Genomic DNA, 27,905 nt, shown 5'->3' on the forward strand with positions numbered 1-27,905 from the left:
GTGCTTATATTTAAATGAGTGAATCTCAGAGCATTTCAGTAGTCCAGGGACCCAGTATCAGCATTCCCTATTGCTCTAGATGCTTTGTAGCCCAACCCTCCTAACCCAAGGTTATTCCTAACAGAAGGGTCCGAATTCATCTTTAAAGGATGTTTATTCCTTGGAAATCTACCATGTGCACATTTAAAACAACTTGGAAGTTTCTGCATTGCCTGTTTGTACATTCTAATTTCTGAAGTTGAGTATTTCTGTATAATTATATGCTGCATGTGTGTATAACCAATTTAGGAAGTCTTTTATGTAGTGTTAATTCTGAACAATTATACTGATGGCAATATTATCACAGTTAGTTTAATTCTAGTAGGTTAAAAACTGAATTTCCTGAATTTAGTTTTAAACTAAGGATGATGGATCGCAAGTGGTTCTTAAAATCAGTTATTTGCTTTAGAAGTTTTAGAATTTGCCTTCTTGAACTTATTTATGTGAATCTGTACACATTAATAGAATATTATAGTGTATCATATTATATTTATCCTGTGTCATTAGGGCATTTATTGAAAAATTCATTAGATATGTTAATTGCTGTTTCCTGTTTTTATAGAACATATCAGTATGAAATTAACATCTCAAAAATAATTATGTTCATTTGTTTGTGAACAAATATCTAGCAAATGTCCATAGATCCCAGTGGATGGATCTAACATGACAGAACATCATAATTCTCACATCCATTTGAATAGAGTCTATTGTGTCTTTTTTGAGCTTATGCTAAAAAAAAAGTCAGGTAGTGAAGACTAGTAACTAGCCATTTACTAATGGAATATGTGAAAATTTACTATTAGACATGTTAAAAAGATAATCTAGTATTTGGAAAAGTCAACAAGTCATCTTTGATAAAAAGCCTAAACTAGATGAAATGAAAAATCTATTTTTAGAATTTTTTTTATTTAAGGCAATAGGATTAAGTGACTTGCCCAACGTCACACAGCTAGGGAATTATTAAGTGTCTGAGGCCGGATTTGAACTCAGGTACTCCTGACTCCAGGACCAGTGCTCTATCCACTGCACCACCTAGCTGCTCCTTGAAATGAGAACCCAAGTCTTGAGATTAAACTGACTGTCTGCCCTCCCTCTCCTCTTTAATCACTTCAATAGCAGATGGTTCTAGAATACATTCAACTTTGACAATATAAACTAGTTTGCAATGTTTATTATTCATTAAAATGTTTTTACAAAAAATATTTTCTGGTGCTAAGCTGGGTAAACTACGAGGGGTGAAAATTTGGCATGCAAAGTTTCTTTTTATAATCCAAGTAGAAAGTTCAGGTTCACTGACAGTCAACACTCAACTGGATTTTAGAAATGCTTTGGAGAGCTTAGAAAATTTGAAATTTGTAGGGTTGAAATGATCAATATTTTAAAAATGCATTTTCTTCTTTATGAAACTAGAATGAGGGTTCTTTATTCTTTAGTGGAGCTAAAAGTTCACCTCCTGTTTCATTCTGAATACTGGATTCTCTCGAAGTTATTTATCTTCTGCTTTAGCAGGAACTCATGATTTCTCAGATGTTAATACAGAATCAAAAGCTGTGGCTAAAACTTTGCAAATAGCTTGTGCTTGTTCCTGTATTATGAAAAACAGTAAAAGGAGAAAACTAGCATTATTAAAAGCAGCATTCATCGCTTTTAAAAATTTTAAGGATTATGACCTAATACAATAATTTTCCCAAAGGGTCTCAGACATAGGTAGCCAACCCAACTTCCAGAATTTTGCTATTATCCCAGGCCTTGAAAAACTAAGCAAAAAGTTTCTTAGTTTTTGTTTCTTGTTTTGGGTTAGCTAGTAAAACACTGGGGGCAGGGGCAGGGGAATAGGGGACAGATGAAATAAGCCAGAACTTACCAGACTGTTACACTGATACACCCACAGACTACATTCTTCATAGCTTGCATCTGTGGTCTTCAGTGCCAGTAAACTTTTTCCTGCTCCTAAGCCATCGTCATAACACACCATCCGAATGATTAAATACAGAGCATGTCTGTGTAAAACATCCTAGAGAAATGAGGGGGAAATCCAGAATGAGCATGTTTATTCTGAGGATACATATACAATGGTACAACTAAGTTTCTCATAAAAATCTCTCATTGAATATACCAGTTTGGCCAAAGGTGGTCATGTAATGCTTTGGTTATGTAAAGCCTTAGTGTGGGAGCAGCTGGGTGGCACAGTAGATAGAGCACTGGCCTGGAGGCAGGAGGACCTGAGTTCAAATTTGGCCTCAGACACTTAATTGCCTAGCTATATGACCTTGGGCAAGTTGCTCTTAACCCCACTCCCTTAAAATTAAATTAAATTAAAAAAGAAAAGCTTTAGTGTCCTCTGCTGTTCATTTTAAAGAGAACTTTTACTAGATCACATCCCTAATATGAGCTCTGTGAAAGTTTGACTTCTCACTATATATTGATAATAATAACAATGATAACGTATCATCCCAAAAAGTCCCCCCACCACCACCATGAAAGGGGCAGCCTTATCTCTTTTCTTGGTAAAACTTGCAAAACTGCAGTTGCTGATATGAACTAGTCTCTCCTCAGAGGAGAGAATAAAAGCTTTCCCTGATGTTCTTGCTTGAACAAATTTGAACAAGTATCATCTTCCCTTACATCTCCCAGAGCACTTTCATTTGCACTTCTAACTCCCAGCAATGTGATATTTGTATGTTTTATCCCTCTGGCTAGACTTGTGTGTTCCAAAAGGACACCAAGGGCCATTTTGATATTTAGAACATAATTTGAGGGCCATACAAAGTTATCAACTTAAAATTTAGCCTGTTGTATTTGGTCAATAAAAAGTTCTAGATTTATTAAAAAGCTCCTAGATTTATTAAGCTTCAAGTCTTGCCTGCTGGTGTTGTGGCAGAGTTAAATCCAATGATTTAACAGGCCTTATATGGTCAAGGCCCAGAAGTTACTATTTTAAAAGCATTCTTTTAACTAAAAACAAATTTCATGATCCTTAATGCCTTTATAATTGTGCTAATTGTTAGACTCCAGCAATTCAAAACCTGACAAAAACCTACCATGAAATTTTAGTGTATTAAATTTTATTTGATGATAATAACATGTTAAAAAGCATTGTAATACTATATAGAAACATGTAACTGTGTTTGATAAAACAGCATGAGAAAATATGTACTGAGGAGTTAGATCAGATGGTTTATTTGCATGTGGACATGGAGATCCCTTGTAATGACTCCATAACCCTTAAAGAGGTATATAACACAGAGACTGGGGTGCACAGATCCAGAGAACTATCTTCCTACCATCAGACAGAGTACTAGACAGTGTAGATTTTTAAGAAGTCTTCATTAAATAGATAATGGAGCATCTAAACACAACAGGTCTCTGGTAATTTGACAACATTAACTCACGAAAAATCTTTTTTCCTTTCAAATAAGATTTAGACATGATAAACTTACATATTGATCGGATGTTGAAACTTTAATGCCATATTTAGAAACTCCCATAACGAACTCCTCCTCCAGAGGAACAAATGGTAACTTTCCATCTTGCTTTGAAGTCCAAAGGAAAAAAAAAAAGAAAAATGGTCACCACCAAAATTCTAATGAAAAGCCCATTCAGAGCCTCTAAGCTTCACACCCCCATTCAGTGCTCACAAAATGTTGAACATCCAAATCCCACAGAATGCAGGATGTATAGTGGCCTTAGGAGAGTTTCCTGTAAAACAAAAATCTTATTTTTTTCACAATCACTATTTTTGTTATTTTGTTATAGTATTATTCAGAGATGTGTGAAAAAAGCTCATATTCCCATGTACTTTCCATGTGGTTGTATCTACCATTTTTGCCTTTATCTTTTTAATTAAAATAGGGCTTGATCTTCATGGAGCTTGTTGAACTTTATGGTTAAATTAATTTTTTGATCTAGTAGATAAGAATGCCTTCCTAAAAAGAATGCTTAAAGCCTAAAATTATCATATGAAATAAGAAGGAAATATGGTCAAACTTTTCTCATTTTCACAGTGAAGTTATATAAATTTCTTTAATTACATACTGCAAATCAGATATATACATCAGCTCTTCAGATAAATTGGCAAACTGTTCACTTAAAGTAATTTTTAATTTACTCTTTTAAATAAATATTCACCAATTCTTTGTTTTAATTTATCAAAAATAAAGATTGTAAATTTTTTATTTTAGATCGATCTTTTCCTCAGACATCTGTTAAACTGGGGTAACGTTTAATTGTTGTTTCTATAATAATGTAACATAATTCTCTGAGGCAATTTCTATAATAATTGATGGTATTCAGATATGTGTTAAAAAAATCATTTCCATCATAAATCAGGACTGAGCTGCTTGGCAACCAATGTTAGGAGAAAAATTGGCTAAATCACAAACAGACATCACTTCTTGGTTTCAAAGTTTCACAAAAACTAGTTTTTCAATGAAAAAAGTTGCCAAGTTTTACCACAAAAGTAAATTTGATTGTAGATGTTTGATTTCTTAGTCACTTAAATTCTTTCATGCTTTTACAGAATGAAGCAACTTTTTAAAAAGAAACTAAAAATATCTTTTTTAAAGTTCTATTATTAATGATATTTGTACAATACACTATAGCAGGGCTGTCCAAAATGCAGCCTGCAGTGCAATTTTATGCAGCTCCCAGTGAATTTACTAAATACTTTAGTAAATGAAGCCGAGCTACTTCAAGGCTGTCACTAAAATGGCAAATCAAAATATATTGTCTATTGTTTCAATAAAAACTTTTAAAATCCAAGGTTGGTCAATCCTGCACTACAGGAATTGGAAAGGTAGGCTAGGAGAAAAATTCACACCGACAATAAGCAATTTAGTATGTTTGCTTTACAGCAAGTTGGAGAAAATGCTTTTTTACAACAAGTCTCTCTGATAAAAGTCTCAATTCTCAAATCACGAAAGGAATGCAAATTAAAACAATTTTGAGGTAGCACTTCACCTCATCCAATTGGCTAATATGACAGAAAAGGAAAATTGATAAATGTTGAAAGGGTGGTGGGACAACTGGGACACCAATGCCCTGTTGGTAGATAAACAGACCCATGCACTCTGGAGAACAATCTGGAACTGTGCTCAAAGAGCATCAAACTGTTCATACCCTTTGATCCAGCAATACTATTACTACAGCTTTATTCTAAGGAGATTTAAAAAAAAAAAAACAAGGGGAAGGGGAGAGACCTATTTTACAAAAATATTTATAGCAGCTCTTTGTGCTGGCAAAAAACTGGGAAGGGGATGTCTATCAATTGGAGAATGGATGAAAAAAGTTGTGTTACAGGATTTAATGGAATAATATTGTATGTAAGATACAATGAGTAGGATGATTTCATGAAGATTTACAAAAACTGAAGAGAACCAGGAGAACATTGTACTCAATAACAGCAATATTGTATGATGATCAATTACAAATGACTTAGCTAATCTTAGTAGTACTGTGATAGAAGACAACTGCAAAAGTCTTATAATAAAAAATGAGAAAGAACTAATGGATTCTGAATGTAGATCCAAGATGACTATTTTTCATTTTATGTTTTTCATCAATTTATAGTTTTGTGCTTATTTGACTTCTTTCGTGTCAGACTGCTTGCAAAAGCGGAAGAATATTTGAACTCAAAATTTTTTAAAATGAATGTTAAAAATAATTTTCTTGTAATTGGGAAAATATAAAATATTATTAAAGTTAAAAATAGAATATGTGCTTTACTTTTTACAATAATGAAAAATTCTTTTATATTGTATAGACAATACTCTCAAGGAAGAGCCTTAATTATTCTGCTTTAGAAAATGCTATTATTCAAACATGAACAATTTCCTACAGAGATTACTATAACAGTATTATTGTTTTAAACTTAGCTTTGGAAGAAAGATTATTTTAGATCTGATTAAATTGTACTTCTACTACCATATAATATTGAACTAATTTTAATGTCACAGAATTAATTCTATCACCATAACTTAATACTAATAATTTTATAAAAATGGAAAATATTAACCATATTATTTATTTATATATTTTAGGTTTTTGCAAAGCAAATGGGGTTAAGTGGCTTGCCCAAGGTCACCCAGCTAAGTAATTAAGTGTCTGAGGCTGGATTTGAACTCAGGTCCTCCTGACTCCAGGGCCGGTGCTCTATCCACTGCATCACCATATAATTTAAAATAGAAAAATATTAATATACAAAACATAAGCCTATTACTCATAATTAAAATGATTGGAGAATCTATGTTATGTAAATAGGTTAATATGGAAATAAACAGTTGAAGAAATCATTATCAGGAATAACTTCCGATTAAAATAACAAATCAATTGAATTTCACAGATTAATAAAAATTACATTTATTGGGCAGCTAGGTGGTGCAATGGATAGAGCACCGGCCCTGGAGTCAGGAGGACCTGAGTTCAAATTTGACCTCAGACACTTAATAATTACCTAGCAGTATGACCTTAGGCAAGGCACTTAACGTTAACCCTTGCCTCACCCCCCAAAAAAGAATTAAAAAAAATACATTTATACTTGGTGAGTTAGACAAATTAATTTCTGTTCTTTCCCACTCACTTTCACCAAGTGGCAATATGGCATTAGCATTATGGCTAACTGTTCAAGAAATGGAAATTGTGATGAATTATCAAGATAGAGAAATTTTATTTTTAATTATGGTTTTAAATTAACATGTAGTTTTTTTCTCTTCCTCCCTCCTGCTTCCTACCCAAATGAAAAATAGAAAAGAAAAAACAAATATGCATAATCAAAACAAAAAATTCTCAAATCAATTCCATCAAGATTGCTAATTTTACTGAAAAAAAAAAAATCAGGTCACCAGAATTATTCTAATAGTTCTTCAGGAGACTGAAGAAAAAAATGAAATAACTAGATATGAGGTCTAGCACAAAATATTTTTCCTATATCTTTTAGATATATATAATCTTTAGACCCAAACATGTTTTAAACTGCCAAAGTATGCCATGCTCAATAAATATCAATTACTAATATTTTTAAAATCTGCTAGAACCACAGTTCCAAGAATTAACACATAGAAACAGTGCCATTTTGATGACTGAGCTGTTACTGCTTTCTCAAGAGTACACTTCCCACAGTTAAGAATTCATTATCTTAGATTAGTAAGGAGCTGAGATGTCAAGACCACATTGTCTTACATGAATTTTTTTTTACCTGTGCCACATCTATGTAATTTATTAGATCCAGTGGCCCTTCAAGACTTTTCCCATCACTGAGTTTCAGTTTCTCAATGGCACCAACATACTTTATTCGAAATTCAGCATAGGTATCAGAATTACTGTTGCTTTGCCCTATTGATTGAAAATAATAACGTACAGTTAGTTATTAAAATGCATATTAACAATAAGATTTAAGCAAGGATGCTAAATTTTCCTTAATTTCACTAAACTGCTTGCTAGCTATTTCCACTCCATTATCTTGTAATCATTTCAAATTCAATATGTCCAAAATAGAAATCATTATCTCAAACTTCACTGTTTTCATTTCTAATATCCTTTCTAATTACTAATAATCATTCTCTCTCCTTCTATCTCAATTCATTTAGTGAATCTTGTCAGTTCTGCCTGCAGGATATCCTTTTCAAATCCCTTTTTCTATCCTAACTATTCACATGATACTCATCACCTCTTACCAGCACTATTACTAATACAGTATCTTTTCTATTTAGGTTTCTCCAATTCATCTTTCACAAAGCTGAGGAAAACAATTACAGGCTTTAACTATGTTACTCAGCTGCTCAGAAATCTTCAGTAGTTCCTACTCTTCTCCCTGATATTTCAAATCATCTTTAGCTGAGCTTCAACTTCTTTTTTTTTAGACCCATTCTGTATTACTTATTTTAATGCACATTATATTACAGCTAAACCAAATGACTGGTCTCTAAGTCTTCACTTGTTTAGAGAACAAATGATCTGATATAAGCCCTCTTAAGGCACCACTACTCAGTCTGTCTGCATCCTAACCTCAGTCCAGATGCCATCTGCTAATGATCTTTCCTTTCCTAAAATTATGTTGTATCTGTTGATCTATTTACATTTACATTACATTTATAATACATTTACATTAACACCCCCAATCCTACCCAAAAGTACATAAACTCCTTAAGGACAGGGACTGATTTGACTCTGTTGCTCCATCAGCAGCTCCTATCACAGAGCACCCTGAGCTTCATAGGCCTTTAATAACTATCTGTTGAATGAATGAATTCATTCAGCATCTCACTTAGTAGGCACTTCATAAATGTTTACTGAACAGAAATGGGAATTCTCAACTTTGTTTCACTCCTCCCTTCCAGAACAAAAACCAATTTGTTATCATAACCAAGTTTCTTTAAATACAATAGGGGTAGATTGAACCAATCTTTTTTTTTTTTTTAGTGAAGCTTGTGTAATTTTAAATAAAAATCTCTAGGAAGTAAATCAAACAGGACACTGAATAGAGAAAGGAAAAACTAATGAACTTTCAAAATAGTACCAAACTGAAATATTGCTCCCAAACTTACTTTGCTACATTAACTTCAGCCAAATCTATTTGGGCCTCAGTTTCCTTCTATGTAAAAGGAAAGCTGAATTAGATGGCCTTCCAGATCTAAATCTACAATAGTGCTATACACACAGATAAAAAGCTAGTTTCCATTAAATGTCTATTTGATATCCATATTGCTTCACTGTGCAAACACTAAAATCTAATACTTTTGTACTTACATAGAAAAGTTACATGATTTGTAAAAACATTTTAAAGACAACTAGGGAAACTGAATGGAACTTAAGCTGAACAGTATCAAATCGTTTTTTCCTCTGGGAGCTGGAGGTAGATTCCTAGATTCCAGTCAACAATCCTGATGGTTAGAAGGAAGGCTTTAGCTCTAGAAGATACATATATCTATATCTGTATCTATATCTATCTATCTATCTATGTATTTATATATATATACACATACACACACACACACACACACACACACACACACACACACACATGCATGCTTTGGAGAGACTTTTTCTCAAGCACTAACTTGGGATTATTTAAGAGACTGTAGGTAGGTGAAAAAGAAAGAGGAAAATTAACCTTCTGATCAACCTCATACTCCAATTAATAAATAGCTAAAAGATATGAACAAGCAGTTTTTCGATGACAAAGTCAAAACCATATATATTCACATGAAAAAATGCTCTAATCATTATTGATTAGAGAAATACAGCAAATAAAGTAACTATGAGCTATGATATTGGCTAAAATAATTTAAGGAAAAAAATGACAAATGTTGGAGGGGATGTGGGATGTGCAACACTAAGACACTGTTAGTAGAACTTATGAACTGATTCAATTATTTTGGAAGATAATCTGGAATTAAGACCAAAGAGTTATAAAATTGTTTATATCCTATGATCAAGCAATATCAATTAGGTCTTCTTTCACAAGGTGATTAGAGTAAAAGAACTTTGTAAGTTCTAAAATATTTAATAAAGTTCTAAAATATTCACAACAGCTCTCTTTGTGATGGAGCAAATAACTGGCAATTCAAGGGATGCCCATCAATTGGGGAATGGCTAAATAAATTCTGGCATATGACAGTGATGGAACACAACTGAACATAATGAGCAGGTAGATTTTAGAAAAACATGGAAAGACTTCTATGAAATTATTCAGAATGAAATGAGCAATGTTGGACACATTAATAGCAATACTGTCAGGGCAGCTAGGTGGTGCAGTGGATAGAGCACCAGCCCTGGAGTCAGGAGGACCTGAGTTCCAATCTGGCCTCAGACATTTAATAATTGGCTAGCTGTGTGACCTTGAGCAAGTCACTTAACCCCACTGTCTTAAATTTTTTTTTTTTTTTACAAATAGCAATACTGTCTGAAGAATAACCATGAGTGACTAAGCTGTTTTGAGTATTATATTCAAATCAACTCTAAGGTTACTACCCACCTCCACAGAAAGAACTAATAAACAGAAGTATGTATAGTATGGTTTCCAAATATGTATATGAATGTAGATATATCTGCATCAGATGGTGGTCGCTCTACATTGGAAGGGAAGAAAGGGAAGGAAACCTGGAACTTAAAATGTAATAAAAAAACTAAATTCAAAAAGATCAACCTTTTGGTCAAACTTGCCATAGATGCCAAGAGGCTTTAGTAATTAATTACTATCTCTGATCTATGATACGAATAATTTTTGTGAAAGACTGGAGAAAAATGAAGACTACTTGGCATTTTCACACAAGAAAATAAAAAAAATGGGGTAGCTAGGTGGTATAGTGGATAGAGCACCGGCCCTGGAGTCAGGAGGACCTGAGTTCAGATCTGGCCTCAGACACTTAATAATTGCCTAGCTGTGTGACCTTCAGCAAATCACTTAACCCCATAGCCTTAGACAAATAAAAAATATATTAAAAAAAAAAGCAGGCTCTGTCTGGAACCAGTACTCCCTATTCCCACTTCTCTGACTAGCCACTTTGGAGAGTAGGAATACTATAATCAGTATGCCCCTGTCCAAATCCAAAAATAATATTGGGTCTGACCTATGTCTGGCACACAGTAGGAGTTAATGTTTCCTAGTTTATTGATTCATGCTTACACTAGTGCAGCCTGATGGTGGTCTGCAAGTTCATCCTCCATTTGGCCATCCAAGAGATCTTCCCACACACAGGTCTATCCATATTATATACACCCCCCATCCCAACTCAACTGACTCCAGTGGTCATCTATCACCTTCAGAATCAAATATAAAATCCACTCTTGAATACTCCTGAAGGGCTTTCAAAGCCCTTCCTAACCTGCCAGAAGCCCTACTTTGCTAGTCTTCTTCTACCTTAAGAATCACCTGACACTGGCTTTCTCTCTTTCCTAATCAAGATAGTCCATCTCTTGATTCTTGGATTCCCTCAGGATTGGAAAGCTCTTCCTCTTCAGATCCTCCTGCCCTTCCTGACTTCTTCAAGTCCCACTGTATTTCCATATTCTCTGAGGTACCTTCTCTGGTCTCTCAACCCTAGTGCCTTCCCTCTGTTGGTATTCTCTCTTTATCCTATATATGCCTTGTTTATACAGAACTGTTTCCAAGTTGTCTTTGGCCTTTCTTTGTATCCTTCACAATAAGTACAATGCCTAGTACACTATATGTTAACCACCCTTTCTAAACAAAACTCCTTGAAAAAACTGCCTACATTCAAAGCTCCACTTCCTCTCCCATTCCCCTTATAATCTGCTCTAACCTCATCACTCAGTTGAAACTGTTCTCTCTAAAGTTAACCAATGATTTCTAAATGGCCAAACCTAATGCTCTTTATCCAGTCCTAACCCTTCTCAATCTAGGTTGTACTTGATACTCCTGACCATCTTTTCCTCCTGCCTACTCTCTTTTCTTTAGATTTGTGATAATTCTCTCCTAATTCTGAGGAAAAGTATTTGACTTTCCTCAGTCTCCTTTAATGGGTTATCATTTTTATCAGGTCCTAAAACTGTGGGTACTCTATAAGGTTTTATCCTGGGCCCTCTTCTCTTTTCTCTTTGTAACTTCATTCACTTCTTCGGGCTTATCTATCACCTCTATAGGGATGACTCAAAAATCTTTACAGCATTCCATTTCTTTTCTTACTTCAGTCGTGTATCACCAATTGCCTATTGGACTTTCAAATCAGATATCCTAAAGATAGCTTAAATTCAGCATGTCCAAACTTGAGACCATTATCTTTCCCTAATCTTCCCTTTTTCCAGACTTCCTTATTTCTATCTGGGAAGTTCATAACACTCAGCATTATCTTGAACTCCTCCCTCTTCTTCATACCACCCATTATAAGTTTCTCAATCTTCTAAGTTCTACCTTTACAATATAACTCTCTCACCTGGCCCCTTCTCTCAAGCTCACAATCACCACATAAGTACAGGTCCCATCATCCCTAGTCCCTCTGTTGTTACTCTGCCAAAGTCTCTCACCATCCTTCAACTATACTTAAACTCAAATGTGACAAGGATCTACAACTCAAATCAATTCTAGGGGCTTCCTATTGTCTTTAGGATACACTTCTCTGTTTGGTTTTTAAAGACCTACATCAGCACTATCCAAACTGTGGCAGGCCACATGCAACTCCCCAATGCAATTTTATATGGCCCCCCTGTGGGTTCACAAAAAGGGCAAATCAAAATGTATTATTTATTATTTCAATAAAAACTTCAAAAAGTAAGGTTGGACAGCCCTGTCCAACATCATGACTTCCCAGCCTCATGAAACACTTTTTACCATCCTACACTCTGGAATCTCATCATACTAGCCTTTTCAATTCACCATACATAATGCCTCAGCTCTTCTCTCAAGTCTTTGCCTCTGTCAATCAACAACACTCATTAAGCCCCTATTATGTGTCAGAAACTGTGCTAATCCCTGGGGGTGGGGACAAAGATAGAAGAGAGGCCCTACCCTTGAAGGAGCTCACAATCTAATGGGGAAACATCAAACAATGTAAAAAGAAGCTCGATATAGGATCATAAGAAATAATCAACGGGGGAAGGCACTAGAGTCAAAATGGTTCAGGAAAAGTTTTCAATATAAGGTGGGATTTTTGATGGCTTTTCAGCAAGTCAGAAAGAACAAGAAACAAAGATGGGATTGGAGAGAATTCCAAGAACAGGGGACAGCCAAAGAAAATGAATGGAGTTGAAAGATGGAGTAGCAGGATGATGAACATATGTTCAAGGAACAGTGAGTAGGCCAATGTCAGAAAATGGACTGCAATCTGGGGTGGAGGCAGGAGGGCGTAAAGTATAAGGAAACATAAAATTAGGAGCAGCCATACAACATACTTGAAATGCCCTTTCTCTTCACCCTTCTTCACTCTCATCTCTATCAAAACAAGGGCAAACACAAAAAAGAAAATCCAGAATTTACCACAATGAAACAAAAAACTCTACTGGAATTTACTGTTAAAATTTTTAATAATGAAATAAAAAAGACTGAACAGGATGACCCCTCTAGAAAGGAAAAGATTTCATAAGTCATGGAGTCAAACCTCCTTCCGACCCTCATTTTAGCCAATGAAAAATTAAAACAAGAACAGAAAAGGAATGTACACTGTTTACATACCTGAGCTTTTGGTGGAGTCTGTATCTAGACTGGCTACTGTACTTGACCTTGAAAGTCCACCAAGGCTAGAGTCAACAGACTGGGAAAAAAGAAGAGATTTGGGGAGAGGTGGGAATAGTTAGGGAAAAGAAAACAAACAAAAACTAGTTAAATATAACAATAAACATTTTTTTATATTATTACAACTAAATACATTCAAAATATTTTTTTCACTGGTTCCAGGTAACATTTTTTTTAAAGATCTGGTCAACTAAGATGAACTTTGTAACAAAATTCAAAATATCCAAAAGAATGTAAATGCTTACCAAATGAAGATCTATCTGCTTACTTAGGAAGTCTATTAACAGTTAAAGAGAAGTATTTGTCTCTTGTACCAATTACAATCTTCCATTCACTCAAATATTTTTTTTTTTAATTTAAGGTAATGGGGTTAAGTGACCTGCCCAGGGTCACACAGCTAGGCAATTATTATTAAGTGTCTGAAACTGGATTTGAACTCCTGGAGTCAGGTCCTTTTGACTCCAGGGCTGGTACTCTATTCACTGTGCTACCTTGCTGCCCCCCCCCCCTAAATATTTCAAAATAAATTAATTATCAATAATACCCACCCTATCAAAATAGAAACTTTTGGTGTTGGTAAAATATCATATATATGAATTTGATATGACTATCAATATAAAATTATGTGAAAATATTTAACAGGGATAATACTGCATTTTAAAATTCCATCTCTTTTGAGGAATATAACTTTCAGTGTGTGCTTGGGCAGCTATTTCTTTTGGGCATACTCCAACACTGTAGATCCTGAATTCTCAGTCTATCCTTCAGGGTTCACAGTTGGCTACTATAAATGTCAAACTGCCTTCTGGGGTGAATTCAATTCCTTTCAACAGAGTGGGATTCCCATTTGTGTTTTTCTTCTTTCAATTCCAATTTCCAAGGAGAAAATAGCCTTAGTTCTATCTTCATAAAGAGAACTAGAGAAAGGAAACCTTCTCCTCTTTTGCTTAGGAAAAAACACTGACATGATGTCCTGTAGGCCTGCAGGGCTTTTTTCTTTTTTTATTATTCTCGGATAATTGATAAGGAGAAGCAAAGACAGTACAACATTCAATTTTCAGTAGTGAAGGAAAAGTTGGTGCTCTTGAAACTAATTTTGGCAGCTGAGAAGGAAGCCTTGAATGAGGGCAGAGCAGAGAAGCTGAGGCTGTAATCTGGAGTCCTAACTACCCTCCTCTTTTCTATCCTGAATCATATGATTTTTTTCTCAAGGCTGGACAACGCCAACACAACTCTGGCACAGGATTTTCTACTTGAGAGATGCTTATTAAAAAGCTGTTGAATTGTCCTGAAGTCTTGAAAACTTGGAAACTAACCATTCTAAAATTTGAAAGCTATTGTCTATACCAAATAACTTCCTGATCAAACTAATTTATACCCAAGTGAGAGAGGTAGACAATACAGGACAGTATTCTCTTGCTATGTAAAATTACTATGTACAAGACACTAAAGGAAATGCTAGCCATCACACACACAAAGTACTTAAAACTTCATTTTTCTGATTTAATACTAAATTTTAAATGAAAATGAAGTGAAAGTTATCAATAACAGCAGAAAATTCTATTAAATGAGTTATAAAATCACTCTATTTACAAGTTATAAAAATACTTAATGTGAGAAAATGAGACCATCTGATTAGAATAAAAGAATTGTAGATTGTAGATCTTAGAGGTCACATTAGTCCATTCCTCTCATTTTACAGAGGTGGAAATATAAGCAACATGATTTTGCTCAAGGTCATAAAAGTGTTCAGTGGAAGAACCATGAGCTAAGATGAGCCGAGTTCTCTTGTCCTTAGCTTCCATATTCAGAGTTATTTTCATATCACTTCCTTATTTCCTCTCCCTGATTTTTTGTTTTCTACTTTAGAAAAGGGGGGAAAAATAGGATGACCTCTGAGGTTGCTGTCAGCATGAACATTGAACAATTCTTTGGTTCTCGTTAGATTGGTCCTCTTATTGCTTTCCCAAAATATCATTCTTGAATGTTAACACAATGCCTGGGACATAGGAAACACTTAATAGATGCCCAATGATCAATTGGTTCATGGGTGAAAACTAGACCTGTAACCACCCACCCCTTATCTCCTTAATCTACATAAATCCTACAAATTCTTCAAAGCCCAACAAGCCCCATTCCTTTGTTGGAATAGCAATGTATTAATGGTGTACATCAAGCACAGTGTTAAGTGCTAGGAATACAAACTTTAAAATGAGACAATCCCTGTTCTCCGTGAGCTAATATTCTAAAGAAATCCTGGTGCTCACTGGAAGTTTAACAAATATATAAATGCCAGACAGTATTTAGGTCCCAAGTTCTAGCAGGGAAAAGAAGAGGGCAGGCAGTGGCAACAGCAAGTCCCTGAGGACTTAGAATCTCCAAATCTATATATTTTACTGTATAACTAGAGCTACATCTTTTTATAAATATTCACAACAGCCCTACTATTCTCACACCTGTCTTATAAAATTTCTGACTAGTACTTTTCTTAACTCTTTCCCTTTTGAAGGTTCCATAGAATTTTTAAGAATCACCATAAATTTGGCACAAATCATGAATTTAAAAACACTGATGTCACTGATGCCATTTAAAAAGCAAAACAAGTCACCAAATAGAGTGATTACATCTGACACTGTATGCAACATTCTGGCCTTTGGCCGCTTTGTGATGAGGAATCAGTATGTTTCATCTGTACATTTTCTGTATTGTTCTTTACTTGTTTAAAACCACCAATGGCATTGAGTTCTACATTCTCTAAAGCATTCAATATAGTGAAGAGTATTTAATAGGTGGCCAAACTGTTGATTTCAACTATCCTTGTAATACACTGACTAGAACATAGGGGATATTCTACTCCAGTCTTTTCTGTGCTTTCATAAACAGGATTTGTATGTTAGAATACAGAAGGCCAAATAATTCTAGCTAGAAGGACAGGAGGGGGACAGAGTAGGAGAGGGCATCAAGAAATGTTTCATGTAGGAAGTAGAATTTGAGTTGAGCTTTAAAGGACAGGTAACATCAGTAGACAAAAACTATGGAAGCTCCTCTACCACTGAATGTCTTCCTGAAACTAAGAATTCCCATGAGAATAATTTTCCTCATTATTTTTCTTTGAAAACCTACCAATCAGAAAGACTGATAGGTTTTATCCTCCTACTTAAATTGTAGGGTTCATGAGAACATGGTTTATATCTTGTTCATCTTTATGTATCTGATCAATTCAGGGCTGATTTGTTAAATCAATTTTCATAAACTATGAATAGAGAAATGAAATCGTGGTTTGTTCAGGGCTAGATGTTCTTGGTTGCATCAATTCGATTTTTTAAGACAAAAATCATAGGATAATAGGTCTAAACTTGGAAAGGGGGACAGGGGTCACCTAATCCAGGAACTTCATTTGCTTGTGAAGAAATATGGGGCCCAGAGAAGTGAAAGGGCTTGCCCAAAGTCACACTTTGTAGCAAGTGGCAAAGTCAGAACTTGAACCCAGGTCCTCTGGCTCCAAATCCAGCAATCCTTCCTCCACATCACTACTCTTGTCTATCAGTTATTCATTTTCCTTCCTATGTCATCTTTGAATGTGAAAGTTAATTATCCATACACTTGAACTTTACCTACATACTGACAAATATCTACCTCTGTCACCTCTATGACCTTAGGCAACTACCTAACCCTTGCCAGGATTCAGTTTCCTCATCTGTAAAATGAAGGGGCTAAACTAGATGCTTTCTAATGTGCTTTTTAGCTCTAAATCTATGATCCTATACCATACAAGCTGGACTGTTAATCTCCCACTCTAAAACTCTAGAGTCCCTGCTCCTAGAAAACTCTGTAAAACTTCCCTAAGCAGGGGGGTTGGGGGAGCATTCAAATCTCTAAGTTTACCATGAAGGGGAGTTCCCATTGTTGTAGGGGGGGTATTTGGAAATTCATCACAGATGTAGAATGACAAGTCTTCTACAACTTAGCATCTGAGAAAGCTGCCAGAGGCCCTGAGAAGTAAAGTGACCCCAAACAGAAGAATCTGAAGTTTTAGTTCTCACTGCAAAGGACCTACTTGAATACTCTACCTGACTTACTTCCATGGCTTCATTGAATTGAGAAAATTTAAAATAGAACATCATATAAAATGGAATTAGATCCAATACTTAAAATTGTAAAATTATATGTTCACATATCTTAAAGAATATCATGCAATAACCTATGATAAATTCTATGTGGATTACTTGTTATAAATGCGAAGAAATTAGCTGGCTGCCTGGTAACTCAGTTCTAAACTCCACCCCCCCTTACCTTGCTCTTAGTACTGATTTCACTACTTTGGGAACTGCTACTACTGTGTCGCTTTTTGCCTTTTCGAAACATTTTTCACCATAGTTGGATCCATAACCTCCCCTGAAAGAACAAAAATGGGTTACAACCAAATCTATGAAAAAGTGGCTTATTTAAACCACTTTTCCAAATATGTTTATTCATGAACATAAATCAAACATAAGTGTACGTATGGGAAAGAAAATAAAAATCTTTTTTGGCATCTGTAGTTCTAATTCTTTTCACTTGGAATTCAAAGACCTTACCCTTTACCACATAACTTGTAAACTAATCTGTTTTTTCTAAGAAAACCTAACAATGCATCATAGCTTGACTTGATCCTCTTAATAAAGTAGACATATTTTTCCAAAAGAAATTCACTCTAAGTCTGTAGAATATTACTTCTTCTACTCTATAGGAGCTCATGATACTTATTAAGCTAAATTTACATTTGAATTCATAAAAAAGGGGGGCATGTCAATCTGGATGGAAATACAATTTGACACACCTCTAAATTTCCTTTGCTTTTGCAGGGAGGGCTGTTTTGTTGCCTGAGCAAGTAACCAGTTATTTTAAAGAAACAAGTCTTTTGATAAAGGAAAAAGGGTAGGGTCAATAGGAAACTTTACTCCAGCTAAAAATCTCTTAAAATCATTAGGACAATGTTACCCTAAACTCACTTCTAGTATGGTATTAAGGAGACCTTAACTGCTACCTCAAAAAGTATGAGAAGAAGAAAGAATTCGTCACTGTCTCTGAATGGGGGCAATGGTTTTGCTTCCAACCAACTGCTGGAATGCTGAAGAAAATCTACATGAGGAAACTGGTGCAGCAATATTGGGAGGTGACAGCCCAGGGGAAAGCTCAGATGCAGGAAAAGGTGGTTACAAGCAATCTCTTCTGAGGGAACAGGGTTGGCTACCCAGAAGATTTAAGACAGTGCTTTGCTCAGTTAGATAGATGAGGTTGATTTTAATCCCAAAGCCCTGCAGCAAATGACAGTGAAAACATCTAGTATGGCTCACTAATGGTGAAATATGACAGGAATGGATTCAAAGACTGAAAGTAGCAACAAATCTTTACCCAAACAGAACTTAAAGGTTTGAACTTGCTAAAATTAAGCAGAGGACAGAATATGAAGTATTAAAAGGACTTTCACCAGCAATCTGAGCAATGAACTATGTCATTCATATGTCACCAGAAGCCAACCAAGAGAAAGGTGATAATTTTACTGTGAGAACATATCTTTGAAACAGTGATTAAACTTTCCATGGTGGTGAAGAAACAGGTCCTAGACCAGGTTGCTTAAGGAAGCTTATAATTTTATATCAGTTTGGGAAAAGAGGGCACTAGTTTTTTTTTGCAAGCCAATGGGGTTAAGTGACTTGCCCAAGGTCATACAGCTAGGCAATTATTCAATTTCTGAGTCCTGATTTGAACTCCTGACTACAGGGCTGGTGCTCTATCCACTGTGTCCTAGTTGCCTCATGGCACTATAATTTTCAATAAATGACAGGAAGAGCAGATTTGTAAAGTTAATGATGGACAATTAACATTAGCATCAGTTCAGATAAAAACCCTGACATGGGAGATGTCCAACCTTCATCATTTTGGCACTTAAAAGGGGAAAAAAAGCCTGATGGCTCCAGTTCAAGAAATGAGTTCCAACTTCATGCATAAAAATGTGGGCATTATTGAGGAGTTCTGCATTTTCAGCTTTTCATCTCCTACTTTAATAGGGGACAGTCACGTTTATATGGTCATGTCACATTACATATGTGGACCCCATTCACTCTAATCTTTTCAAATGTGAGGATTTTTTGAAGCCACAAAACATCAAGTTTCCTGAATTTTCTTACAGTACCTAATGCTTGCCTAGTTTTTACCTTCAAGTAAGTTTTGGGGTCTGAAAACTGCCTTCTTGTTGCTACTTCTTTGGTGACACCATCCAAAGAGGTCTTGTCCTCTTTTGTAATTCAAGAAAGTGGCCATTGAACTGACTGGGATGAATAAAAATAATGAAGACAACACTATAAATGTTTCCAGAGCAGAGTCAGGTAGGACTGAGGTGGCTATTTAGGGAAAATCTAAAAACACAATCTGAGAGATTAGTAAACAAAAGAAATTTTACAGAGCTGCAAAAATTGAGTTTCAGGCTTTATATAAGTGTGGTTTAGAACATTGAAAAAAATTGTCTTTGTAGGGGTGGAAGTAGATAAAAGATTCCCAGTGCTTCCTATCCATTCAATTAAGACAACAAAAAAATCTTTTTCCTAAGAGGTCTCAAAGGGGTCTGTGTTCTGTGTTTCCATTCACTGGAAAAAAAAAATCACAAAGTTCTTCAGGGATCCCAGAGAGAGATGCAGAAGAGTTTCTCTCAAAGAAAAAATATTCTATTAACATTCAGCTGAAGGGTAAAATCTAATCATGAAATTAGTTTTAGAAACAAATTCTAACAGTTGTTTTCCCTTAAATGTTTCATTATCTCCCTGAAAGAGCCTCAGTAACTTTAAGATACTATTTATTTTACACAATATAGTTTTTCACAAGCTATTTTGTCTTTAGGTTTCTCCAGGCATAAAAATAGAAACTGACGGTGACTAGTCTCTCCTTTTACCTCAGCAAAATGACACCAGGATGAAAGAAATTATATTTATGAAATATCTGTGATCTCCTTATAAAAATGGAACAGAGCACACAATAATATATTCTTCAAGACCCACCCATATACCCTTAATAATAATCAAAATGAAAATTACCTGTGTAAACATTTTAACTACTTACCTGTAAAAGAGAAATGTTTTTCCTCATGAGAAAATAGGACTTGAGACATATATCATGTAGATAAAGCAGATTTCATTCCATGAAGCTCTTACTAGTCAGGATAAATTCAGAATCTTACACTCACTGTGGCTGAAACTGTACAAAAATAAAATTTTTAATTAAAATATTAGCAAATCTTCCTTTTAAAAAATTTTATTTAAGGTAGTGGAGTTAAGTGACTTGCCCAAGGTCACACAGCTAGGCAATTAAATGTCTGAAGCCAGATTTGAACCCAGGTTCTCCTGACTCCAGGGCCGGTGCTCTATCCACTGTGCCACCTAGCTGACCCTGAAATATTAGCAATTCTTATTCCAAATAGTCCAAAAGCAATGTTACTGTTTTAGAGTATATTATGATTGTTTATTCCAACTAGGTTTCTGAGTCTTTAAAGTTGAAAAACTACTTTATTTAAAAAGAAATTTTAAAAACAAAACTCAGGGCAGCTAGGTGGCACAGTGGATAGAGCACCGGCCCTGGAGTCAGGAGTACCTGAGTTCAAATCTGGCTTCAGACACTTAATAATTACCTAGCTGTGTGGCCTTGGGCAAGCCATTTAACCCCACTGCCTTGCAAAAAATAAAAATAGGGGCGGCTAGGTGGCATAGTGGATAGAGCACTGGTCTTGGAGTCAGGAGTACCTGGGTTCAAATCAGTCTCAGACACGTAATAATTACCTAGCTGTGTGGCCTTGGGCAAGCCACTTAACCCTGTTTGCCTTGCAAAAAACCTAAAAAAAAAAAAAAAATTTTAAAAAATAAAACCCAGCATGGGGTGGGGGAGAGAGGTAATGCAGCATATAAAAAAGAACATGTTTGTAAAAAGATTCATTCCTATGGAATGAAAGGTCAATTGACAAAGTTGATTATAACAGAACCAAATATTCATTAACAGATATGAGTGATCACACTGGATCAAAACTGTCTTTAAGTGCTTTAAGCTTGTGTTAAATAGCTATAATTCTATGATCATTTTTGTGTATTCTACTACCCTTGTAGACTACAAGGTCCTTGACTGAAGAAACTGCTTCTAATTTAACATAAATATCTCCTCTACTTAGAATAGCACTTTCATATAAGAGGGCAATTTAAATATTTGCAGGTGTTAAAGTGAAGGGGCCTGTAAAATTTAAGTAATGCCATAGTACTTGAATATCTATATATCAGGCACTACAAGAGTATAATTTGGATGTAGGTTAAAGGGAGATTGTGGATAGTTTTAAATGCCAAAGTAGTTTGTTTTTTATCCTAGAAAGTAACTGCAAGTCACAGGAGTTTTTTAAGTAGAATGACATAATAATCTTCAGGAATATCACTTTGCTAATTAGTTCAGTTCAAGAATGAGGAAGAGACTTGAGGCAGGGATCAATTAGCAGAATGGCTTTCCTCCATTTTTTTCCCTCCATTCATCAAACATTTTCCTCCTCTGTCCATGGATGCTTTTGTGATTTATTTCCAGTCTCAGCTACAAGTTGCATCTTTTGCAAGAAAAATTTCCTAGTTCTCTTTAATCTTAATGTCTTTCCTTTGCTCCCCAATTTATCTTGTTTATATGTAGTTGTCTGTAGGCTACTTGTCCTTATATCCTAGGACTTACAAAAGGCAAAGCACTTTGTAAGCCCTTTGTAAGGATTTGGTAATTGACTGGCTATGAAGAATGGTTCCAAGATCGCAAAAAATAGGAATAGATAAAAAAGGATTTTCCCCTGTTCATCCACAACCCTCCAACATTTCTAATTTTCACCTTCTACTATTTTAGTCACTCTGATTGGTGTTGAAATATTTTGAAATGGTTTTAATTTGCATTTCTCTAGTCAAAAATGATTTAGGACATTTTTTCACATGACTACATAATAGTTTTGATTTCCTCATCAAAAAAACTGCCTGTTTCTATCTTTTGACCATTATCAATTAAAGAATGACTCAGTCTTATAAGTTTGATTAAGTTCTCTGAGATGAGATCTTTATCTGAGAGATGGTCAATAAAATTCACCCAATTTTACATTTTCCTTCTAATCTTGGTTTCATTCGTACAAAACCTTTTAAATTTATTATAATCAAAATTATACAATTTACATCTCAAAATGTTCTCTATCTCTTGTTCATTCATAAATTCTTCTTTCCTTAAGTCTGTTAGGTAGTATTCTAATTTTCTTTTATCTCCTATTCTATCTAGGTCATAAATCCATTTCATCTACATCTTGGTAAATGTTTTAAATATTGGTCTTTGCCCAATTATTGACAAAGTCTGCTTTCTGGTTTCCCCAACAATTTTTTAACAAATAGTAAAATGTTATTACAAAAGTTAAAATCTTTTTATTTGTCAAACACAAGGTTACTGTCATAACTTACTAATACCACTCACCCACCTTTCTATTTCTTAGCCAGTACCAGGCAGTTTTCGTAATTAGATTTATTATATAGTTTAAGATCTGGTATGCTAAACCTTTTTCCTGTATATTTTTCTTTCATTAATCCTGTTTTTTTTTGTTCTTCCAAATGAACTGTTATAACTTTTTTATAGTTCAATAAAATAGTTTTTGGTAATTTGAGATTGTATTAAATAGATTAGTTTAGGCAGAATTGTCATTTTCCTGACACTGGCTCTGTTCACCTATGAGCAATGAATATTTCTAATTATTTATTCTTCTAATTATTTAAATCTGACTTTATTTGTATTAAAAACTGTATTATACTTATGATGTAGCTTCTGAGTTTGTCATGGCAGGTATATATCCAGGTCACGTTACAACTATTTTAAGTGGGCTATCTCTTCTTCCAGATTTTGTTAGTGACATATAGAAGGTTTGATAATTTATAGGGGCTTATGTTATATACTGCTATTCTGCTAAAATCAATAACTGTTTCAACGAACTTTTTAGTTGAATCTCTACAATTTTCCAAGTATATCATCATATCAGCTAAAAGAGAGTTTTATTATATCAGTGCCCATTCTAATTCCTTCAACTTTTTCTCTTATTACATTACTGAATAATACTAGTAATAATGGGCATCTTTGTTTCACTCCTGAGCTCACTGGGAAGATTTCTAGCTTATCCTCCTTACAAATAATGCTATTAATACTTTTGGGAAGATGCTTCTTATCATTTTTAGAAAAAAAAATCATTTAACTATGCTTTCAAGTGCTTGTAATAGCTACGAATGTTGTATTTTCTCAAGTTTTTTCTGAAATAATATAATTATATCCTTTATTATTTATATTAATACTTTTCCTTATGTTAAACCACCCCTGCATGCCTGGTATAAATTCCATCTGGTTACTATCTATGTATGATCTTCGTGATATGTTGTTGTAGTCCACTGGCTAATACTTTATTTAAAATTTCTGCTTACATATTCATTTAGGAAATCAATACAGAATTTTCTATTTTTGTTGTTCCTTGTTTAGATAAAATATATTTGTTTCATAAGAGTTTGCTAGGATTCCTTCTTTGGCTATTATTCCAAATAACTTAATAATGCAATTAGTTAATGTTTGGTAGAGTTCACTTGTGAATCTATCTGGTTGTGTTGCTTTATTCTTAAAGTTCATTTATAGTCTGTTCAATTTCTTTTTCTAAAATAAGTCTATTTAGATATTCCATTTCCTCTTCTGTCAATCTATAGTTTATATTTTTTGTAAATATTCTTACACTTCACTTAAATTGATATATTTATTGATGTATGATTGAGCAAAATATCTACATATTGCTTTGATTTGTTTCATTAGAGATATAATAACCCTTTCCAATTTTGATACTAGTGATTTCATTTTTTTCTTTTTTGTTGTTAAATAATTATTTGTCAGTTTTATTGGACTTTTTTTGGTTTTTTTTTTTGCAAGGCAATGGGGTTAAGTGGCATGACCAAGGCCACACAGCTAGGTAATTATTAAGTGTCTTGAGACTGGATTTGAACCCAGGTACTCCTGACTGTAGGGCCGGTACTTTATCCACTGCGCCACCTAGCCGCCCCTATTGGCCTTAAAAAAAAAAATCCTAGTTTTATTTACTTATGCCATGAACTTCTTACACTCAATTTGAATAACCTCACCTTTAATTTTTTAGGATTTCCAATTTGCTGTTTAAGGTAATTTTTTAAATTGCATATTTAATTCGTTTGCCTGTTGTTTCCTCTATTTTACTGATATAAGCACTTAAAGATTAAGAATTTCCTCTGTTTACTACTTTTGCTATATTCTATAAGTTTTGGTAGGCAGTCACATTTCATTGTGTAATGAAATTATCTCGAGATTCTGTGACATGGTTTTTAACCACTCATTCTCTAGAATTTGGCTATTTAATAAGTAATTTTTAATCTGTTTCCAAGCTCCCTTATCAAATACGATTTTTATTATGATCTGAAAAATGGAGGTAGCTAGGTGGTGCAGTGGATAGAGCACCAGTCCTTAAGTTAGGAGGACCTGAGTTCCAATCTGGATTCAGACACTTAAAAAGTACCAAGCCGTGTGACCTTGGGCAAGTCACTTAACCCCCACTGCTTTGTCCAAAAAAAAATACCCCTAAACCCTTGGGGAACACCTAGCACCCTGAGACAGTTATAGCCACTTGGTTCTGAGAGAATAGAACCTACTTGCTACAACAAAATCAAATTATGAGCTTAAAAAATTGGATTTTAATATTTATTTTTCTGCATTTAACCTTACAAGTTTCAATGGCTAGATATATGGTCAGTTTTTGTGAAAGTATCATATAAGGATGAGAATAAGGTATATTCCTTTCTATTCCCATTCAGTTCTTTCCAGATATCTATCAGATCTAGCTTATCTATGAAATTCTAATCTCCTTGCCTTCTTATTTTTTGCTTAGATTTATCTAGTTCTGAGAAGGAAAGATTGAAGTCCCCCAATATTAAATTTTTGCTATTTCCATTTATAATTTTAGTTTTTCTTCAAAAAATTGGATGCTATATCATTTGGTGTATATAGATTTATTTTTTTTTTAGGCTTTTTTTGCAAGGCAAATGGGGTTAAGTGGCTTGCCCAAGGCCACACAGCTAGGTCATTAAGTGTCAGACCGGATTTGAACCCAGGTACTCCTGACTCCAAGGCCGGTGCTTTATCCACTGGGCCACTTAGCCGCCCCTGTATATAGATTTAATATTGATATTACTGAATATGCTATAGTACTTATCAGTTTCCTGTTTACTTCTTTTAATGTAATCTATTTTGTGTTTACCCTTGTCTGAGATCAGGGCACTCCTGAATTTTTTTCTATCAGATGACACATTTTACTTTTACTTTCTGCATCTTTTTCTTTTTCTTTTTAATTTTATTTAAGTCAATAGGATTAAGTGCTTGCCCAAGGTCACAAAGCTAGGCAATTAAGTGTCTGAAGTCGGACTAGAGCTCTGGTACTCCTGAGTCCAAGGCTGGTGCTCTATCCACTGTGCCACCTAGCTGCCCCTGTCTTTCATTTTCAAATATATTTCTTATAAGGAATACATTTCCAGATTCCGGTTTTTAATCCATTCTACTTCCATTTTATATGTATTTCCCATTCACAGTCAAAGTTATGAGCTGTGCATTTCTCTCCATCCTATTTTTCTTCACTTTATCTCCCTCTTTTTAATTCTATCTTTCCCTAGTCTCATTTACATCTAAACACTGCCTTCTTACTCTGAACCCCTACTAAGATTTCCTCCTTTAACCTTAATCCTTAATCTACCCAGCATTCCAGGAGTATGAGATAATTACTCCAGTTTACCTCTCCCTACCCAGTTTTATTTTTAAGGATCATCCTATTATATTCAACCCAACCTTTAGCTTTTCAAACTACCCAATTAATAGCATTCTTAAGAGTTATAGATAATTTCTCTTATAAGAAGTAAACAGTTTGAACTTATTAAATTCCTTATATTTTTAATATTTACCTTTTTTATATTTCACCTGATTCTTGTAGGTGAAATTTTCCATTCAATTTTGGTCTTTTCCTCACAAATATATGAAAGTTGCTTAATTCATTAAATATCTTTCCTCCTCCCTCCAGCCCCCATGGATGATGAGTAATTCTTGGATGCAAGCTCAGCTCCTTTGCTCTTTGAAATATGCATTTTGTAAAATATGTTCCCTTTGCCTTTTAATATAAAAGCTGCCAAATCTTGTGTTATCCTGACCGTAGTTTTCTAGTTGCTTGTAGTTTTTTCTCCTTGATTTGGGAGCTTTGAAACTTAACCTTACTGGTCCTCTGAGTTTTCATCTTAGACTTTTTCAAGTGATGATAGGTAGATTTCTTTCCATTTCTATTCTATCCTTTAGTTCTAAAATTTTGGGGAAATTTTCTTTATAATTTCTTGCAGTATAATGTCTAAACTTTTTACCATAATTTTCAGGTAATCCAATAATTCTTATATTGTCTCTCAATCTGAGCTAGATCACATTTTCTAATATGACCTTTCTACCTTTTTCATTCTTTTGATTTTTATTTCTTGGCATCTTATAAACTCATTAGTTTCCTCTTGCCCAATTTCTTAAGTTTTTGGATCTTTTTTTCTTTACATTATTTTCTTGCATTACTTACTTTCCCCCGTAATTATTCCTCAACCTCTATTATTTGATTTTTAAAGTCCTCTTAACCTCTTCCAAAAAATTTGGGTATGTGATCATTTTACATTTTTCTTTGAAGAATAAGTAGGTGTTTCAACTTCATTAACTTCTGAGTTTGAATTCAGATATTCCTTTTCACCTTAGTAGCTTTCTATGGTTAAGTTCCTCTTTTGCTTACTAATTTTTTTTAAAAAGTGGTTTATTTTTTGTTTGTGATGTCCAAGCTGTCGTTTTCAGAGTTCTATCTGGAGGTCTCAGTCCTTGAATCAGGATGAGAACCCCCGGCCAGCCTAGCACCCCAACACCCTTACTCCCTGCAGTTCCATCAAGGACTGCAAGCTTCAACTCACCCTTGTGCCCTGGAACCAAAACCAGGGATTCCATTCTCTGGCATGAGTTCCGGTCCCTCTCATCCTTGATGTGAAGGAATCTGCCTTCAACCATGCCAGACCAATATTCAGGAAATAAGGTTTTTCCTAATGTCCCCCCAAGATTGTTCTCAATTTTTAATTATTTCTGCTTCTCCTGGGGGGGGGGCGGCGCCCACTCTCCTCATTCGCCCTCGGGGTCTTCACCCATCCAGCTCCCACCTGTGCCCTCGGAGGCCTCCCTCCCCTCCCCCAGCCCTGCCCGGACTCCAAGCCGACCGCGGCGGGCACACGGAGGCTGGCGGGGAGCTGCAACGGAGGAACGGAATGGGGCGAGGGTCCTCACCTGGCGGCCTCCGGGGGCCGGGGCAGCCACTCCCACTCTGCTTTCTTTTCTTCCCTTCCCCTTCCTTGCTCTCTCCGCCCGAGGCCGTCACCATTCCCACTGCGCAGACGCGGAACGTCCCTCCCAGCCCCGCCCCTCCGCGCCACCGGAAGCCGCGGAACCTCGTGCGCCCGAGCCCCGCCGGAAGTCAAGTCGGGAGCGCCTCGGCGCCGTGCCCGCCGACGGCGGAAGTGGTGGTGCTGCGAGTTCCACAGGGGTGGGGTGGGGGGGGAGG

The 27,905-nt window shown here is 35.2% G+C and overlaps 1 protein-coding gene across 2 annotated transcripts; it reads right to left on the minus strand.

Annotated features, from left to right (window-relative positions):
- Nucleotides 1-1,195: 1,195 nt before the first annotated feature.
- On the minus strand, nt 1,196-27,746 carry ITGB1BP1 (integrin subunit beta 1 binding protein 1). Of its 2 annotated transcripts, XM_074209631.1 has the most exons (8): nt 27,632-27,746; nt 20,318-20,452; nt 17,516-17,617; nt 13,163-13,241; nt 7,232-7,368; nt 3,480-3,572; nt 1,904-2,053; nt 1,196-1,624 (listed from the first exon to the last, which is right to left on the minus strand). In XM_074209631.1, the coding sequence occupies exons 3-8, from the start codon at nt 17,585-17,587 to the stop codon at nt 1,553-1,555; spliced, it is 603 nt and encodes a 200-aa protein (XP_074065732.1). In that variant the 5' UTR covers nt 17,588-17,617; nt 20,318-20,452; nt 27,632-27,746; the 3' UTR covers nt 1,196-1,552. The 2 variants fall into 2 exon arrangements, with proteins under 2 accessions (XP_074065732.1, XP_074065733.1); XM_074209632.1 differs by lacking the exon at nt 17,516-17,617.
- Nucleotides 27,747-27,905: the final 159 nt, after the last annotated feature.

Source organism: Macrotis lagotis, chromosome 1 (genome assembly GCF_037893015.1).
Source record: "Macrotis lagotis isolate mMagLag1 chromosome 1, bilby.v1.9.chrom.fasta, whole genome shotgun sequence".
Classification (NCBI taxonomy): domain Eukaryota; kingdom Metazoa; phylum Chordata; class Mammalia; order Peramelemorphia; family Peramelidae; genus Macrotis; species Macrotis lagotis.

Coding starts and splice junctions, on each gene's coding strand:
- ITGB1BP1 (XM_074209631.1), bottom strand. CDS start 17,587: ATGTTTCGAAAAGGCAAAAAGCGACACAGTAGTAGCAGTTCCCAAAGT. Junction 7,369..13,162: donor AGACTCCACCAAAAGCTCAG/GTATGTAAACAG, acceptor TTCAATCAATAG/GGCAAAGCAACAGTAATTCT. Junction 2,054..3,479: donor TTTCAACATCCGATCAATAT/GTAAGTTTATCA, acceptor TCATTTCTCTAG/GATGTTTTACACAGACATGC.